Here is a 17348-nt window from a genome sequence, read left to right as displayed (position 1 = left end):
CCTAACAACACACTAAGTGACGAGATTGCAGCGATAAGCAATTTGGCTGCACCAGAAGAAACACAACAGAAATTTAAATACAGCCATTCAGAAGCACAGAATAGTGCACTCACTGCACTCTAATTAAATGGTAAGGTTTATAATCTAATTAATATATATTGAACCTCTTTAACATTATTAAATGTATATGCTGAATAGGGCTGTGCAATTAATCGGAAATCGAATCGCAATTGCAATTTGAAACGTTGCAATTAGCTAATCTCAAGAGGATGCGATATGAAATATATATGTATTATTTAATTTCCTCCGCCCAGAGCAAATGCATGACTGCCGTCTCTGTGTGACAGTCTTACTAACCAATTGAGTGAGCTCACTTTCATTCTGCCCAATCAGAATTGTGCAACCAAACTATGCGGAACAAACAGGAAAGCGTGGACGAGTGGGATGAGGGCGTCTGCCTCTTCAGAAGCATTAATAGACCTGTTAGTATCAAAGAAACAGCACGTAGGTAATATGGGAATATTTTGGTTTCAAAGTCACAGATACCAGACAAAAACAGGTCCTTTGTAATTACTGTCACAGAATTGTTGCCACAGCACGAGGAAATACAACAACCAGCACCTAAAAAAGCACCACAGATAGCTATATGAGGAGTGTCTTGCTAAAAGGTCTAACTGAAAGTATTGCCAGTGCAACTCAATCTACTACCAAGCAACAGCAAAGTACAATTTTAGAGTTGTTTGCGGCTGTTACACCGTCTGAAAAAACATCACAAAGGCACCAGGAGATAACTAACGCCATAACTCACTAGTGTTTGCTCTAGAGGAAAATTAGTGTTTTATTTCTGAATATTTATGAACAAATTTAAATAAAATTAGTTATTAAATAATAAGTATAATAATTAGTTATTAAATAATAATTAAATTAATATCTTTTCAGTTCCTTTTTTTTTACTTTCACTTACTTGCAAAATATAAATTGCATATCTGTTAAAAAAATTGCAATTAGATATTTTCCCCAATTCGCACAGCCCTAGTGCTGGATCACTGATATATTGGTGTCGTCAATCTGGCAACCTGGAGGTTCATTCCGCTGTGGCGACCCCGAATTAATAAAGGGACTAAGCCGAAAAGAACATGTATGACTGAATCTACAACCTGTGCTTGCGTGTGTTTTGAACCAGGCGTGCAATACCTAGTTCAACCACTGGGTGTCAAACTTGCCTACTGCACCATTAACTCTAGGGAAGCTGTAAAATGGCCCTATTTTTAAAAAAGTGGAGTGTTCCCTTAAAGTACCATATTTAATAAACATTTCTTGTATTTACCATTTTGTTCATAACTCTTTTTTGTGTATTTCTTCAGGAGAATTCAGCATTCATCTAATCGCTGTGTGGTGAATTCAAAGAAAAACAATAATAATCAAACACTGTCTTCAGTAAATCACTTTCACATGGGCCAGGCTTTTCTTGATCTATCCCATTATGAACAGGAGAGGAATGTACTGGAGAAAGGAACAAAAAGATCTACCGCTCCACAGATAGACCCGTACATGATAAGAAATGTGCGCAGACTCTCCAGCTCCTTCACAGAGTGTTGGTCCATACGACACTGCATGCATTTTGAATTGACATTTAATAAATAATCCGGTTTTGAAACTAGAGGAAATCCCAAACCTTTCTGTCCTGCCAACATCAGTCTTGCTTCATGAAGACCACATTAGGATCCAACTGAAGCAATGAGGATTCATCTGAAGTTTTACCTGCATTACCTGGTTCTGCTGGGTTTCAGCTGTGTAATTTCAACCTATGGTCCAAACCAGAGAGCCCAGAAGACGGGCGATATACTGCTTGGAGGACTTTTCCCGATGCACTTTGGGGTGGCCTCCAAAGACCAAGATCTTGCAGCACGGCCGGAGTCAACGGAGTGTGTCAGGTACAAAACACAACATGGTCAGCTTCTCAAAACACATGCGTCTGACGCCATGACTCTTAGTAATTTGCTTAAAACGCTGACTGAATAGTGTTTCTAAATATTATTCAAAGGGATAGTGGTTTATTTATATACTAATTTCGAGAGGATCAAGTGCTTCTGATTGAACACTGCTGGTACCACATTAGCTCCGTACATTTGAACCAATCAGATGAATACTGACACACTATAAATTACCAGAGCTTTCTACTCAAGTTATCTTCGTCTTGAAGAATCCTTCCACCCCTACTCCTCCCCTTCTCTGATAGGCACGGTGGCCCAATGGGTAGCACTGTTGCCTCACAGCAAGAACGCCACTGGTTTAGCCCTCTCCGGATTGGCGTTTCTGTGCGGAGTTTGCATGTTCTTCCCCGGTTTCTCCGGTTTCCTCCCACCGTCCAAAAACATACACCATAATTAATTGACTACTTCAAAGTAACATCCTAAGGCAACTCTTAGTCAGATATATCTCAGCAGTTCACAAGTAGGGGAGTTCTCGAGATCTACCTGAGCTCAAACTCTCCTCTTGCCCTTCAAATGGGAGGGAGCCCCGGGCTCAAGGACATTCTGAGCTCAGGGCTCTCTCCTTCCTGGGACAGCAAGCCAAACACGCTTTATTATCAATCATCAGCTAAGTGTGAACTCTTGAATAGGCTATGCATAAGTTTGGGCAGCCTCTCTTTTGTGTAGATTTCAAAACTTGTAGTCACTTAATCCTGATTGATTACAACACAAAACTGATTTAAGTGACTCGGTGAACCTTTTGTTTCAAACCTGTTTGAGTTTCTCTCTGTTGAACACAAAAGAAGATATTTTGAAGAATGTTGGAAAAGACAAGTCATGGATTTCACAGCTCTTCACGATCTTAAATATGCCCCATATTATATGCTGCTGCTTTTTTTCAGATATAACTTCCGTGGATTCCGCTGGCTGCAGTCTATGATCTTTGCTATAGAGGAGATCAATAACAGCTCCACACTTCTTCCCAACATCACGCTTGGCTACCGTATATTTGACACGTGCAACACTGTCTCGAAAGCTTTGGAGGCGTCCCTGAGTTTTGTTGCGCAGAATAAGATTGATTCATTGAATCTGGATGAGTTCTGTAACTGCACAGGGAACATCCCATCAACCATTGCAGTGGTCGGGGCTTCTGGATCTGCAGTGTCTACGGCTGTGGCAGACCTGCTGGGTCTCTTCTACATTCCTCAGGTTATTATATTAATTTTATTTTTATTAAAATAAGAAGTATGCATGGTAATTGCAGTATAAATGGACCCTTTTCACATTTCCGGAAGTCGTCATAGTTGAATAAACTTAGAGCACAGTGAATGGGAGAGTACTACAAATCATTTTGGTACAATCCTATTTGCTGTAATATTAAATAAAAACACAGTGTGTGACATAATTAGCATAAACTAGTGGTGGGTGCAGGCTTTATGAAATACTGAAACAGTCGAAGCTTTGAAATGTTTCGAAACGTTTGAAGCGTTTCAAAATCTCTACAGTGACACCTAGTGGTCATTTTGTATGTATTGCTCTGGAACAGCTTCAGCGCAGAAACATTTACACAAATTGGGTTATAAAACCCCACAGTGTAGAATTGAGAAGTGATTTAGTGAAGCCGTGAGAGTTCCAGACTAGCATGAAGAGATAATGGTTTTTAGTGTAGACATTAGGTTTTAGATTCTCTGCTCTTGTGACGTGTTTTGTTTTAAAGGGCACCTATGGTAAAAAATCTACTTTTCAAGCTGTTTGGACAGACATATGTGCATGTATGGTGTATAGACCGTCATATTGGGGTGATATAAGCACACCCAGTGCTTTTTTTTCAGTTTAACAACATAAAAACAGTGGACCAATTGGAGCTGTTTTCAAATCGACCGCTACCTGACGTAGGAGAACGGTCCCCCCACTCACCAATATTGATTGACAGGCGCGTCATCATATCCTCAGTTTGTTAATTCATGTCCGCCATTTTCAGCGTGAGTCGAAGCGATATCACTAAAGGAACACGCTAGCTCTATTTTTAGATGCAAGGCTCATTGGGCTCAACACAAGAGCAATATTCTTCACATTATCGCTCTAATCGGAATTATTGGTTGTATCTTTAGGTAGGTTTGCAAACATGTGTACTTCTCATTGAGTCTACCTTATACTTCAGCCGTTTGCATTTCTCGCGATCCCAGAAGCTCCCTGTGATCTTAACTAGCATGCGTTTTAGAATTCTAAACATAGGTTTCTATCAGGGTACACTCAAGTTGACGGCTGGGCGCCGCGGACCGCTGCAGAAACCTATGTTTAGTATTCAAAAATGCATGGTGCGACGATTCGGGACACTTCATGTTTCTGCCGCGCCACAGAGAGTGTCTGGTGTGCCGTGTCGCAGCTTCGAGCGGCGCATCCGGTGCCTCAGTCAAAGTTAATTCAGTGTGCGTGGTTATTAGTTTCTGTGTACAAGCTCGGCACTTGAAACTAGCACACAGTTGGCTGTAAAACTGTACAAAGACACAAATGGTTTTGCACTCTCTGCTTGGTCTGTGTCCGAATCGTACATGTACGACTGAATGGTGATCCTCTCTCTCCTTCTTAGTCTGCCTGTCAGACTGTTGCAAACGCAGAGCGGGTGAGTTCATGCCTCCGCCCACTTGTTACTTTGGCGGGAAGCCGAAACTAATTTACATATGAAGCAACACACCCCTAAATCAGCGAACTGTGGACACGCCCCCAACATGACACTTTTTAACACATTATAATAAAAAAATCTGAATTGTGTTTTAAACTGAACCTAAACTGGCACACTCAGAAGAACCAGAATATTAATATTAAATCATAAAAAAGAGGTAAACTATGTTCCCTTTAACATCGGTCTGACATCTGAATAAATAAATATGTCTTGTTTTGATCAGAAATTGTGACGATGTATTTTAATAATGCAATTTTTTATAAGTATTTGTGTCTTGACTGACGACGCAGTGGCGCAGTAGGTAGTGCTGTTGCCTCAAAGCAAGAAGGTCGCTTGTTCGAGCCTCGGCTGGGTCAGTTGGCGTATCTGTGTTGAGTTTGCATGTTCTTCCTACGTTTGCGTGGTTTTCCCCCGGGTGCTTGAACTCAGGACATTTAAGGCACAGTTACTCTGTGCACACGCACAGTCCACTAGGCTACATAAGATTCTTGTGACCCTGTCAATCAAACGCAGATTTGACAGGTCCATCGGAAATGTCCGATGCTTTGAATTGCTTTAGTCATGTGACCTGGGTGTTTCGAATCGCTTTAGTCACATGATCTGAGTGTTTTTAATCACTTAAGTCATGTGATCTGGGTGTTTTTAATTGCTTTAGTCATGTGACCTGGGTGTTTCGAATCACCATAGTCATGTGACCTGGGTGTTTCGAATTGCTTTAGTCACATGATCTGAGTGTTTTTAATCACTTAAGTCATGTGATCTGGGTGTTTTTAATTGCGTTAGTCATGTGACCTGGGTGTTTCGAATTGCTTTAGTCACATGATCTGGGTGTTTTTAATCACTTAAGTCATGTGATCTGGGTGTTTTTAATTGCGTTAGTCATGTGATCTGGGTGTTTCGAATTGCTTTAGTCACATGATCTGGGTGTTTTTAATCACTTAAGTCATGTGATCTGGGTGTTTTTAATTGCGTTAGTCTTGTGACCTGGGTGTTTCGAATTGCTTTAGTCATGTGACCTGGGTGTTTCAAATCGCTTTAGTCATGTGACGTGGGTGTTTTAAATCGCTTTAGTCATGTGACCCTGGTGTTTTTAATTGCTTTAGTCATATGACCTGGGTGTTTCGAATCACTTTAGTCATGTGACCTGGGTGTTTCGAATCGCTTTAGTCATGTAACCTAGGTGTTTTGAATCACTTTAATTATGTGACGGGGTGTTTCGAATCTCTTTAGTTACGTAATCTGGGTGTTTTTAATCACTTTAGTCAAGTAACCTGGGTGTTTTGAATTGCTTTGGTCATGTGACTTGGGCGTTTCAAATCGCTTTAGTCATGTGATCTGGGCGTTTCAAATCGCTTTAGTCATGTGACCTGGGCGTTTCAAATCGATTTATTCACATGACCTGGGTGTTTCGAATCACTTTAGTCATGTGACCTGGGTGTTTTTAATCGATTTAGTCCCGTAACCTGGATGTTTCGAATCGCTTTAGTCATGTGACCTGGGTGTTTCAAATCGATTTATTCACATGACCTGGGTGTTTCGAATCACTTTAGTCACTTGACCTGGGTGTTTTTAATCGATTTAGTCCCGTAACCTGGATGTTTCGAATAGCTTTAGTCATGTGACTTGGACATTTCAAATCGCTTTGGTCATGTGACCTGGGTGTTTTGAATCGATTTAGCCATGTGACCTGGGTGTTTTAAATCACTTTAGTCATTTAACCTGGGTGTTTTGAATCGCTTTAGTCATGTGACCGGGGTGCTTCCAATCACTTTAGTCACGTGACCTGCGTGTTTCGAATCGATTTAGTCATGTGACCTGGGTGTTTTGAATTCCTTTTGTCATGTGACCTAGGTGTTTCTAATCGCTTTAGTAACATGACCAGGGTGTTTTGAATCGATTTAGTCACATGACCTGGGTGTTTCGGATCGTGCAGTGATTCGAAACACTTGCGTTTTGGGAACTAGACACTGTGTCAAAACATCACTTTTGCGTCAGCCATCCCTAGCATAAACACAGGAAACACTCATGTCTCACTAGTTAAAATAGCCTGTTCTCTGTATTTGAACATTCTTTGAAACATTAGCAATAATGTAAGTACATAAGTCAGCAAAATATATTACAATGTTCTAGTGGTATTTCAATATTTTAATGATTTTTTTATATAGTGTAGCTTTACAATCAGTTCATCGGTCAGAAAAATAAATTCCTATTAGGAACTGTGACCTATCAAAAAGGAGCTGCGTAATTAAACTGACATATGAACATCATTTCTTTATTGTTAATTTTTTCAAACTATCCCTCTCTTCTACTGTCAGATCAGCTATGCTTCATCCAGCCGCCTTTTGAGCAACAAAAACCAGTACAAATCCTTCATGAGGACAATCCCTACAGACGAGTACCAGGCGATTGCCATGGCTGCCATCATCGAGCACTTCCAGTGGAACTGGGTGATCGCCATCGCCTCTGACGATGAATACGGCCGGCCAGGCATCGAAAAGTTTGAGAACGAAATGTTTCACCGGGATATCTGCATTGACCTCAATGTTTTAATTTCACAGTACATTGATGAAGCTGAGATTCGTCGCCTGGCAGACCGCATCCAGAACTCATCCGCCAAGGTTATTGTTGTGTTTGCTAGCGGACCAGATATCGAGCCGTTAGTTAAGGAGATGGTAAGACGAAACATCACTGACCGTGTCTGGCTGGCGAGCGAAGCATGGGCCAGTTCTAGTCTAGTCGCCAAACCAGAGTATCTTGACGTCATGGGAGGAACCATTGGTTTTGCTCTGAGGGCTGGGCATATACCTGGCTTTAAAGCTTTCTTACAGCAGGTCCATCCAAAGAAGTCCAGCCATAACGAATTTGTGCGTGAATTTTGGGAAGAGACGTTCAACTGTTATCTTGAAGACAGTCCAAGGAATGCTGACAGTGAGAATGGCAGTACGAGTTTCAGGCCACTGTGCACTGGGGAAGAGGACATTGCGAGTGTTGAGACGCCGTATTTGGACTACACGCACCTCAGGATTTCCTACAACGTGTACGTGGCTGTTTATGCCATAGCACAGGCACTTCAGGACATACTTACCTGCACTCCTGGGAAAGGATTGTTTTCTAATGGCTCTTGTGCAGATATAAGGAAAGTTGAAGCATGGCAGGTGAGCTTTTTACAAGAAATTGTCAAATAAACATATTAAAATGTTATAAATTTCCCTTAAATTACTCATAAATTACACAAAATGTTATAAATTACATGTTGTTCCAATCGAGACCTTTGTTCATCTTTCAACACAAATTAAGATATTTTAGATGAAATCCAGGATCTCTCTCATACTTTATAGACCAGAGATGTTCAGAAAATGAACCAAAAACATTGTAAAAACAGACCATGTGACTTCATTGGGCCAATTGGAATACAATTCAGTGGTCCAATTGGATGCTGTCACCATCACCAGCAATCTTGCAGTTGCAGATTGCTGGAGAACTTTAAAACTGCCACTGATTTGAACTACAAATCCCAACATGCACCACATGCACACACCAGTTCTAGTTCTCTCCTTTATTGCAAACACATAGCTAAAGCTTGTGAAGATTCATTACCAGGACTATAAATACACCTCACTCACACACACGTTGCTGAGTCTTGTTCACTTTTAGCATTACGAAGTGTCTTGCGGTCCTGTGATTTATTTATTTTTTTACCTTTGTTTTGTTTTATTGTTTATGCTGTTATGCTGCCTTTCCGCACCATTTGCTTGTTATTTTGACCACGTTCTTTGGATTACCCTCATGATCCAGTTTGTACCTGTTTGACCATTGCCGGCCTGACTACTCAAGAATATTAAACTGCATGTGGATCCTCATCTATGTTGTCCCAGACTCTTAAGCAACATTATGCTGTTATGAAAGGCAGCATAAACAATAAAACAAAACAAAGGTAAAAAAATAAATAAATCACAGGACCGCAAGACACTTCGTAATGCTAAAAGTGAACAAGACTCAGCAACGTGTGTGTGAATGAGGTGTACGAAGCTCCAAGAAAAATGTAATGAGCCAAAATTTTGCAAAAACAAATTTGTTTGCTTTTGTCTTCTCTTTTGCAAAAGGTCAGGGTGTACATTTCCTATGGACAATACAATTTATGGCCATTAGATTCAGAATCACAACATGCAAGAGTCCAATTATTTGTGCTAATAACAGACCCTAATCTGACATGGAAGGCAAACAAGGCAAACAAAGTTGTTTTTTTTGGAGCACAGATGTTTTCTTTAAGCCTCGGAGGATTGCATTTCAACCACTGAAGATGTTTGTACTTTTTTTAGTTCCTTTTCTGGACTTGAAATGTCTTGGGACCCTTGCTGCCTTTGCAGGATGAGAGAGCTCCAGGATTTCATCTGAAATATCTCAATTTGTGTTCTGAAGATGAACGAAGGTCGCAGGGGATTGAAACCACATGAGGATGAGCGTTTAATAACAGAATTACAATTTTTGCGAAATCTAATCAGTTTTATTTTTGATATTTAAAGGTTCTGAAACAACTGAGACACCTCGACTTCATTGACAGCATGGGGGAGAGGGTGCGCTTTGACAATGGCAGTGAGCTTTCAGCCAATTATACCATCATAAACTGGCATCGATCACCAGAGGATGGGTCTGTTGTATTCAAGGAGGTTGGTTATTACAGCATACATAACAAGAACGTGGCAAAACTTTCCATTGACAAGACCAAAATACTGTGGAACGGACGTCTAACTGAGGTAAACAATACTCATATTTATTAGCACTTAGATTAGAGCAAAGGTTATTTACTTAACTAATGGAGCATGTTGGATAAAATGAGGTTACACGTTGTTTCTCTTTTCTCTACCAGGTGCCATTTTCCAACTGTAGTAAGGAGTGTGAACCGGGAACAAGGAAAGGAATTATTGATGGCGAACCCACATGTTGCTTTGAGTGTACAGAATGTTCGGATGGGGAGTACAGTGATCATAAAGGTTAGCAAATGTATTATGGGCCAGAAATAATTCCAAACAGTAAACTGACAACCACAAATGTTAGTCAATTATGTCGTGTGAATCATTTAAATACTCACCGCCAAGAAATTTTATATCTAAAAGTGAAACGCTAATGCAAAAACAAAGTCTCTGGAAACACCTTTTCATGACTACTGTTTTACTGTGTATCTTTAGTAAGTCCTGGCAGTAGTTTTGAGGGTTTGCGCTGATGCAAATTGCTTGGCGAGTTTATGAAATAGCAACTTGGGATCAGGGTTACAAAATAGGCCAAAACTACAACTACAACCCTTAAGTTTGCTAATTAGAGTGGAAAGTTTGGGGAGTAATCCAGTGGCATTGCATAAATTAAAGAACACAAACAGCAGCTCATTTTTATGGATAAGTGTTTTATATAAAAAAAAACTCCATTGTTGAATGACAAAACAAACCATATACATTTTCTAGTTGAGCACATATTGCAAAAGCATATACAGTATAAGTGTATTGTGCTATAGTATAGTAATTTGGGACACACTATAGACAGTACTGGGACAGGTAGGATTTCAGGCAATTTTTAATTTCTCTGGTATGAATCTGACAACTAATCAATGACATGCAGATAATATCACAGGGTTTACTGTAGCTGTATCTGTAATCAAACACGTCTAACCAGCTAATCAAGGTTTTTTGGGTTGGAGCAGGGCTGGAAATGAAGTCAATAGGAATGTTGGGGGGTTTATCCAGTATTAAGCCGCGGTCACACTGCACTTTTCGCCCCATAGACTTCCATTCATACGCAAGTAAATGCGTCAGACCGGAAATGCAAGCTCGTGTGACAAGTTTAGCAGTTTGCTGTGTTGCAAAGTTTCAAGGTTGGTGAACTCTGACCTCCAAAATCGCATTTTGTGACTCCATGAGACCAATCAAAGATCAGAACAGAAATGTAAAATATAGACCAATCGCTCGCATTTTTTAAATGTTTAATCATCTTGTGTAATCCCACCCCTTTTCGCAGCACCATACGACAGAATTTTGCATGCTCAAACTTTTGTGACCGCAGCATTACACTGTTTCAAACTTCTTTTTAAAAACTTTTTATGCATTTAATCTATAGTACAGTACAGGATTAGGATAGCATTAATAAATAAATAAATAAATACAATTTAAAGGGGCAAGCAGTAATAAAATAATAAAACCTCTCAAGATTTGGCCCAAACATAATAATAAAAAACACCTCAAGATTAAAGTCATTATAATGCAAGATTAAACTTTATTAAACATACATTTTATTTAATGTTATTTTATATACAAATGTTATTTATTTTATTAATAAAATGTTCATAAATAAACTCATTTTCTAAATAAGGCATTATGTTATGAGAAAAAAACATTTTGAGAAAAAATAATTATGTTTTGAGAAAAAAAACATTACATTTTGAGAAAAAATGTTGTTTTGAGAAAAAACATTTAATTTAGAGAAAAAAATGTTTTGAGAAAAAAAAACTAAAATGTAGTGAATAAAGTGGTTGTTTCAACAAAAACCTAGTAAATTTTCAAGTATAAGTCATTATGTTTCAAAAAAACCTCATCATTCATCATAAGCAATATACACAAACACTTCTCTAGTCAAGCAGAATCTGCCATTGTCTTCATTTGCTCACTGATGTCTTTGCATTGTCCTCTGTTCATCGCGTGACAGTATGTACATTTCTTAAATCTGATTCATTTACACCATTTAATTTAAACATTTAATTTCAGTTAGCTTTTTGTAGCTTAGTAATAAAGCAAGCAAACCAATAAATTTGAAATTACAATCTCTAAACCATCCCCATCATGATCTCCCTCTCTTCTCAGATGGGATGAAGAGCCAAATCATAGGTTACAATGGGCCAACTTTGGCCCGCAGGCCGTAGTTTGGGCATCTCTGGTAAAGATCATTTCAATGTGGTCATGCCATTGGCTCATGAACATTTCCTGCTTGTTATCAAACTATTTCATAACTGTAACAAGAGGCAATTTAATCATATCTTAATATTAAAACAGCTATCATAACATTATCAATAATGGCTCTTTTTGGATTCTTGGAAGCTTTAGAAATTAAAAATATAAAACAAGAGATACGTTGGGACCATTGTTTTTGCTTGCATCCCTTAAAATGGTCTATAAAAGGGATGGTTTTTAGTGTGTTGTTGTGTTTTGGCATCAGTTTTCATATTTTTTTTCCGTTTTTCTCCACAGATGCCAGTGTTTGCGCTAAATGCCCAAACAATTCCTGGTCAAACGGCAATCACACTTCCTGCTTTCTGAAAGAAATCGAGTTTCTGTCCTGGACTGAACCGTTCGGGATTGCACTGGCCTTATTTGCAGTCCTCGGGGTTCTCCTAACAGCTTTTGTGTTGGGTGTTTTTATGCAATTCCGTGATACTCCAATCGTGAAAGCATCAAACCGAGAGCTGTCATTTCTTTTGCTTTTCTCTCTTATATGCTGTTTCTCCAGCTCTCTCATATTCATAGGCGAACCACAGGATTGGACGTGCCGGGTACGCCAACCAGCATTCGGCATAAGCTTTGTTTTATGCATCTCATGCATTCTAGTCAAAACCAATCGTGTCCTACTGGTGTTCGAAGCTAAAATCCCTACAAGCCTCCACCGTAAGTGGTGGGGACTAAACCTGCAGTTCTTACTAGTCTTCCTGTTCACGTTTGTGCAGGTGATGATCTGCGTGGTTTGGTTGTACAATGCTCCGCCAGGAAGTTACAAGAACTATGACATCGATGAAATCATCTTCATCACCTGCAACGAGGGCTCCATGATGGCTCTGGGGTTTCTGATCGGCTACACGTGCTTGCTGGCCGCCATCTGTTTTTTCTTCGCGTTCAAGTCTCGGAAGCTGCCGGAGAATTTCACGGAGGCCAAATTCATAACGTTCAGCATGCTCATTTTTTTCATCGTCTGGATCTCCTTTATTCCGGCGTACTTCAGCACTTATGGCAAATTTGTCTCGGCTGTTGAGGTCATAGCAATTCTGGCTTCCAGCTTCAGTTTGCTTGCCTGTATCTTTTTTAACAAGGTGTATATCATTCTTCTGAAACCATCGAGGAATACGATCGAGGAGGTGCGCTGTAGCACAGCGGCTCACGCTTTTAAAGCTGCAGCAAAAGCGACTCTACGACACAGTTCAGGCTTTAGAAAGAGATCCAGCAGTGTTGGCGGCTCATCCGCATCGTCGCCTTCCTCATCCATCAGCCTGAAGACCAACGGGAATGAAATGGAGTCACCGTCTACGCGGAGACACGGCTCAAAACCGAGGGTGAGCTTTGGAAGTGGGACGGTCAGCCTCTCCTTAAGCTTCGAAGAGGCTAGAAACTCGATGAAATGATTAGCAAGAACTGCTCTGTGTGTGACTGGTTTGTACATTCACTGCAGTGTAAATGTTGTTATTGGATCAAGGATGTGGTTGGCATTGTGAGCAGTGGTTGTGTTGCGCAATAGTTGAATCCATCTGCAAATAATATTTTTTGCTTAAAGTTTTCGGACTATTTTTGTGGACAATGTGAGATGTGTATTGTTCTTTGATGAGTCACTGTCTTTTCCAAATCTGGGAGAGTTACGGTGTGGAGAAGCCCCAAAAAAGCGTATCACCCAGACAGATGCATGCGCAGAGTGAAGCATGGGGGTGGATCAGTGATGGTTTGGGCTGCACTATCATGGCATTCCCTTGTTCAATATTTAAATCCATCTGCAAATATATCTTTTGGCTTAAAAAAGCCAGAACTGAAAAAGAAAATTAAACAAGAACTCCTCCTAGTTTTCAGATTTTGTTTTGTGGACCTTGTAAAACATGTATTATTTTCTGATGAGTCCACCTTCAGTGTCATTCCAGCATCCAGGAGTTACGTTGTGGAGAAGCCCCAAAGAATCATACCACCCAGAGTAGTATGCCCAGAGTGAAGCATGGAGGTGGATCATTGATGGTTGGGACTGCAATATCATGGCATTCCCTAATTCAATAGTTGAATCCGTCTGCAAATATTATTTTTGCTGAAAAGCCAGAACTGAAAAAAATGAAGCAAGAACCTCTCCTAGATTTCAAGACAACTTTTTGTTGACAATTTGAATGTGTATTGTTCTGTGATGATTCCACCATCACTGTCATTCCCACATCCAGGAGAGGTACGTTGTGGAGAAGCCCCAAAGAAGCATCCCACCCAGACAGATGTATGCGCAGAGTGAAGAATGGGGGTGGCTTTGGGCTGCAATATCATGGCATTCCCTAGTTCAATAGTTGAATCTGCCTGCAAAATATTTTTTGGCTTAAAAAAAGCCAGAACTAGAAAAAATGAAGCAAGAACCTCTCCTAGTATTCAGATTTTTATTTTGTGGACAATGTGAAATTTGTATTGCTCTCTAATGAGTCTACCTTTGATGTCATTCCCACATCTGGGAGAGTTACAGTGTGGAGAAGCCCCAAAGAAGTGTACCACCCAGACTGTTGCATGCCCAGAGTGAAGCATGGAGGTGGATTTGGGCTACAATATCATGGCATTCCCTAGTTCAATAGTTGAATCCGTCTGCAAGTAATGTTTTGCTTAAAACCCAGAACTGAAAAAAAAAACAATGAAGCAAGAACCTCTCCCAGTCTTCGTATTAAGGACTACTAATCTGTCACAACAATTCCATTACTCAATATAGCACAATAGTCTTTTGCATGCAATGTCTTTCATGAGCTATGTTTCCATCTAAAGGTGTGAATTAGACTGGAATATCGCATTAAACATTTGTGAATAAAGCACTGTCTTCATCTAATGAGTCAAATAAAATAAAGTAGTCACTTCCTGATAAACCGGTGCCAAATATCCACAACAAAAATTGAGTTTGCTGCAGTTGAAGAAGTCACTGTGGGCCTTTTATCCTATATAATAAATGACTTGCGTCTTAGAAGATGAATATGAAACTCAATGAACGTGTAAATATACGAAGGAAATTTAATCAATGGTTGTCACTTTTTTCTAATATATTAAACTCTCAGAAATAAAGGTATGCAAGCTGTCACTGGGGTGGTACCTCATCAGAAGGTACACATTTGTACCTAAAGGATCCATTTTAATACCTCTAGGGTACATATTAGTACCTAAAAAGTACAAAAGTGTTCCTCTTAAAATGTTTAGGTACTTATATATACTTTTGAGGTACTAATATGGACCCTTTAAGTATAAATGTGTACCTTTTGAAAAGTTACCAACCCAATGACAGCTCGCATACTTTTATTTCTGAGAGTGTACATTCATACATGTTTGGACCTCTTCGCCCACCCAAATATACCTGTCAATATCTATAAAGTTTTTATGCACATTTTCGAGATTTATGCGCATGTTGGCATTAAGCAGTTTTCTATGTTGAATGCCAACATTCATATTAAAATAGGTGGATGGAAACATAGCTCTGTGCATTAATTATTTTCACTCTGTTTGAGGCATCTGGGAAATGTCTTCAGTGTAACACAGATGCAAAATAAACATTTCATTCCTAGTTCCTTATTATTGGTATGTCTCCAGTTTACGTTTGAGCGGCATAAAAACTGACTTCATTGGAGAAACGCTGTTATTTTAAAGGGATGTACAGTTTTTTTTACATATTTTTTTCCATAAATATTTCTCAAGTGATATTTGTAGATTTTTCACAGTATTTTCTTTTATATTTTTCTTCTAGAGAAAGTCGTATTTGTTTCAGTTTGGCTGAAATAAAAAAAGTAAAAACTTCCAATTTTAATATTATTATTAAATCAATATATATTTTTCATTGGCTAAAGAACAAACCGCTATTGTCTTATTATTCTTTAGTCCTCCAAATGTACTCCAAATTTCATCATGCTCCAAAAAGTAGATGAGATATAGATATGCTTGTTTTTATCAGTAATTAAACACTTCCATCCAAAGTGAATTAACAAATTGATCAATATATTATAAAATATTCAACAGTTAAGACTATAACATTCCATAACAGCACTCGTACAGCCTCTTTACCCTTGTGTATTACTCTACCCACATAAAGTGACAGCAGATGAATAAACTCACTACAGTTTCATAAATATTGCAGCTGTTGGACAACATAATGTACTTTTGAGGCTTTTTTAGACTAGAATATAGTTGTTTAGATTGCAGCTATGCAGTTTATTTATAAGGATAGTGCCTATTTTAAATATTTATAATTTTGGAGATACAGCACGTCGGCATCCATCAGCCTGTCATACTGAGCAGAGCAAAGGCGGTTGACGTTCCACCACAAGATGGTGACAAAGACTGCATAATAAGCCATTAGAGGAGAAAAACTCAGCGTAATTTCGAACTACAGCTGAACAAATCATTCTAAAACTGGTAAGTGACTTTCTAAGTCGATCTCTCTGTTTTGTAGTGCTGTATTTATACCAAAGTAATTGTAGTGTATTGAGTGTGAGATGGGACTCGCATATCAAGAATGTGTGTATTTTGTTTTGGCCACTCTGTATAATCCTGAGTTACTTATTGGTTGGCCATTTGTTTGTTCATAATGAGTCTCCTTTTCGTTACTGCAGACTAGTTCAGTAAAAACAAAGAAAGAAGAAATGCCGCATGTGTTTAGCTTTTTTCCAACAATAATCTGGTAGTGTTTGCTATTCTTTGGCTTTTTCTGGGTTAATTATTGTGATCTCCTGATTGCAACAGAGAAATACTGTGAAATCTCTGTAGACTGATGGCATTTCAGGCCGTTCCGCCTTATAATCTTAAAATGTGAGCAAAATCACCTGTTTTGTCATCACTTTAGACATGATGCTAGAGAATCATTCAAATATTAGCTCGACATTGGTGAATGAGCAATGGTTTCTGCTGTTCTATCGTCAGCTGCAGAAGTCAATGAATGGCGGAAGAAAGTAGTCCCATACAAAAGGATTTTTAGACTCTCCGTGTCTGATTTTCCTTTATATATAGAAGATTATGCTGCTGAACTGTTGTATAAACGCAATATATCACACTTTTAGCAGTGTGATATGGCTGTATATTGTCATTGGTGGGACACTAAGGCACTCGGCCTGCAGCTTTGAGCCAACACACGCCCACCAGTGCCGATATAAAGCCATATCGCACTGCTACAAGTGTGATAATGCTCATACCCTGCTGAAAGAAAGCTGCTTTTGCTGGTAAGGTATGTTTTAATGCTGGTCTTGCTGGTTTTGATGCTAGTTTTGCTGGTCTCAATGTTGGTCTTCCTGGTTTCAGTGCTAGTTTAAGTGCGGGTCTTGCTGGTCCTGACCAGCATTGAAACCAGCATATCAGCAATAAAACATACCTTACCAGCATAGGCTATGCTGGGTTTTTTTCAGCAGGGTATAGCCTATATATTGGCTTAAATTGTAAAGTAAATAAATTACTTATCGAGTAACCAAGATGAAGTAATTAGAAATGTGATTTTAAATACGACTAATGATGTAACTGGTAATTAAGTAACTTACCCAACACTGCTCTTTGCTAGCCTTGCTAACAATGCTAAACAAAACAGTTGCTAGAAGGGATACCACTGCGACCGCAAGTTAACGATAATTATTTATGTTATGTATTAAATTATCAATTAATTAGTACTTTATTAATGTCTACCCCATCTAACCCCTATACCCCAACCCTCACAGTAATGTCAGAGTACATATACTGAGTATTATTCATATTATT

At 39.1% G+C, this 17348-nt stretch overlaps 1 protein-coding gene across 1 annotated transcript; it reads left to right on the top strand.

Annotated features, from left to right (window-relative positions):
- Positions 1-1737: 1737 nt before the first annotated feature.
- On the top strand, positions 1738-14619 carry casr (calcium-sensing receptor). The gene is made up of 6 exons (XM_056457106.1): positions 1738-1934; positions 2876-3182; positions 6972-7811; positions 9180-9410; positions 9524-9647; positions 11886-14619. The coding sequence occupies exons 1-6, from the start codon at positions 1738-1740 to the stop codon at positions 13025-13027; spliced, it is 2841 nt and encodes a 946-aa protein (XP_056313081.1). The 3' UTR covers positions 13028-14619.
- Positions 14620-17348: the final 2729 nt, after the last annotated feature.

The sequence above is a fragment of the Danio aesculapii genome, chromosome 5 (genome assembly GCF_903798145.1).
Source record: "Danio aesculapii chromosome 5, fDanAes4.1, whole genome shotgun sequence".
NCBI classification, from domain to species: Eukaryota; Metazoa; Chordata; class Actinopteri; order Cypriniformes; family Danionidae; genus Danio; species Danio aesculapii.
The sequence above is the reverse complement of the archived record's forward strand: the minus strand, read 5'-3'. Positions and strand labels throughout refer to the sequence as shown.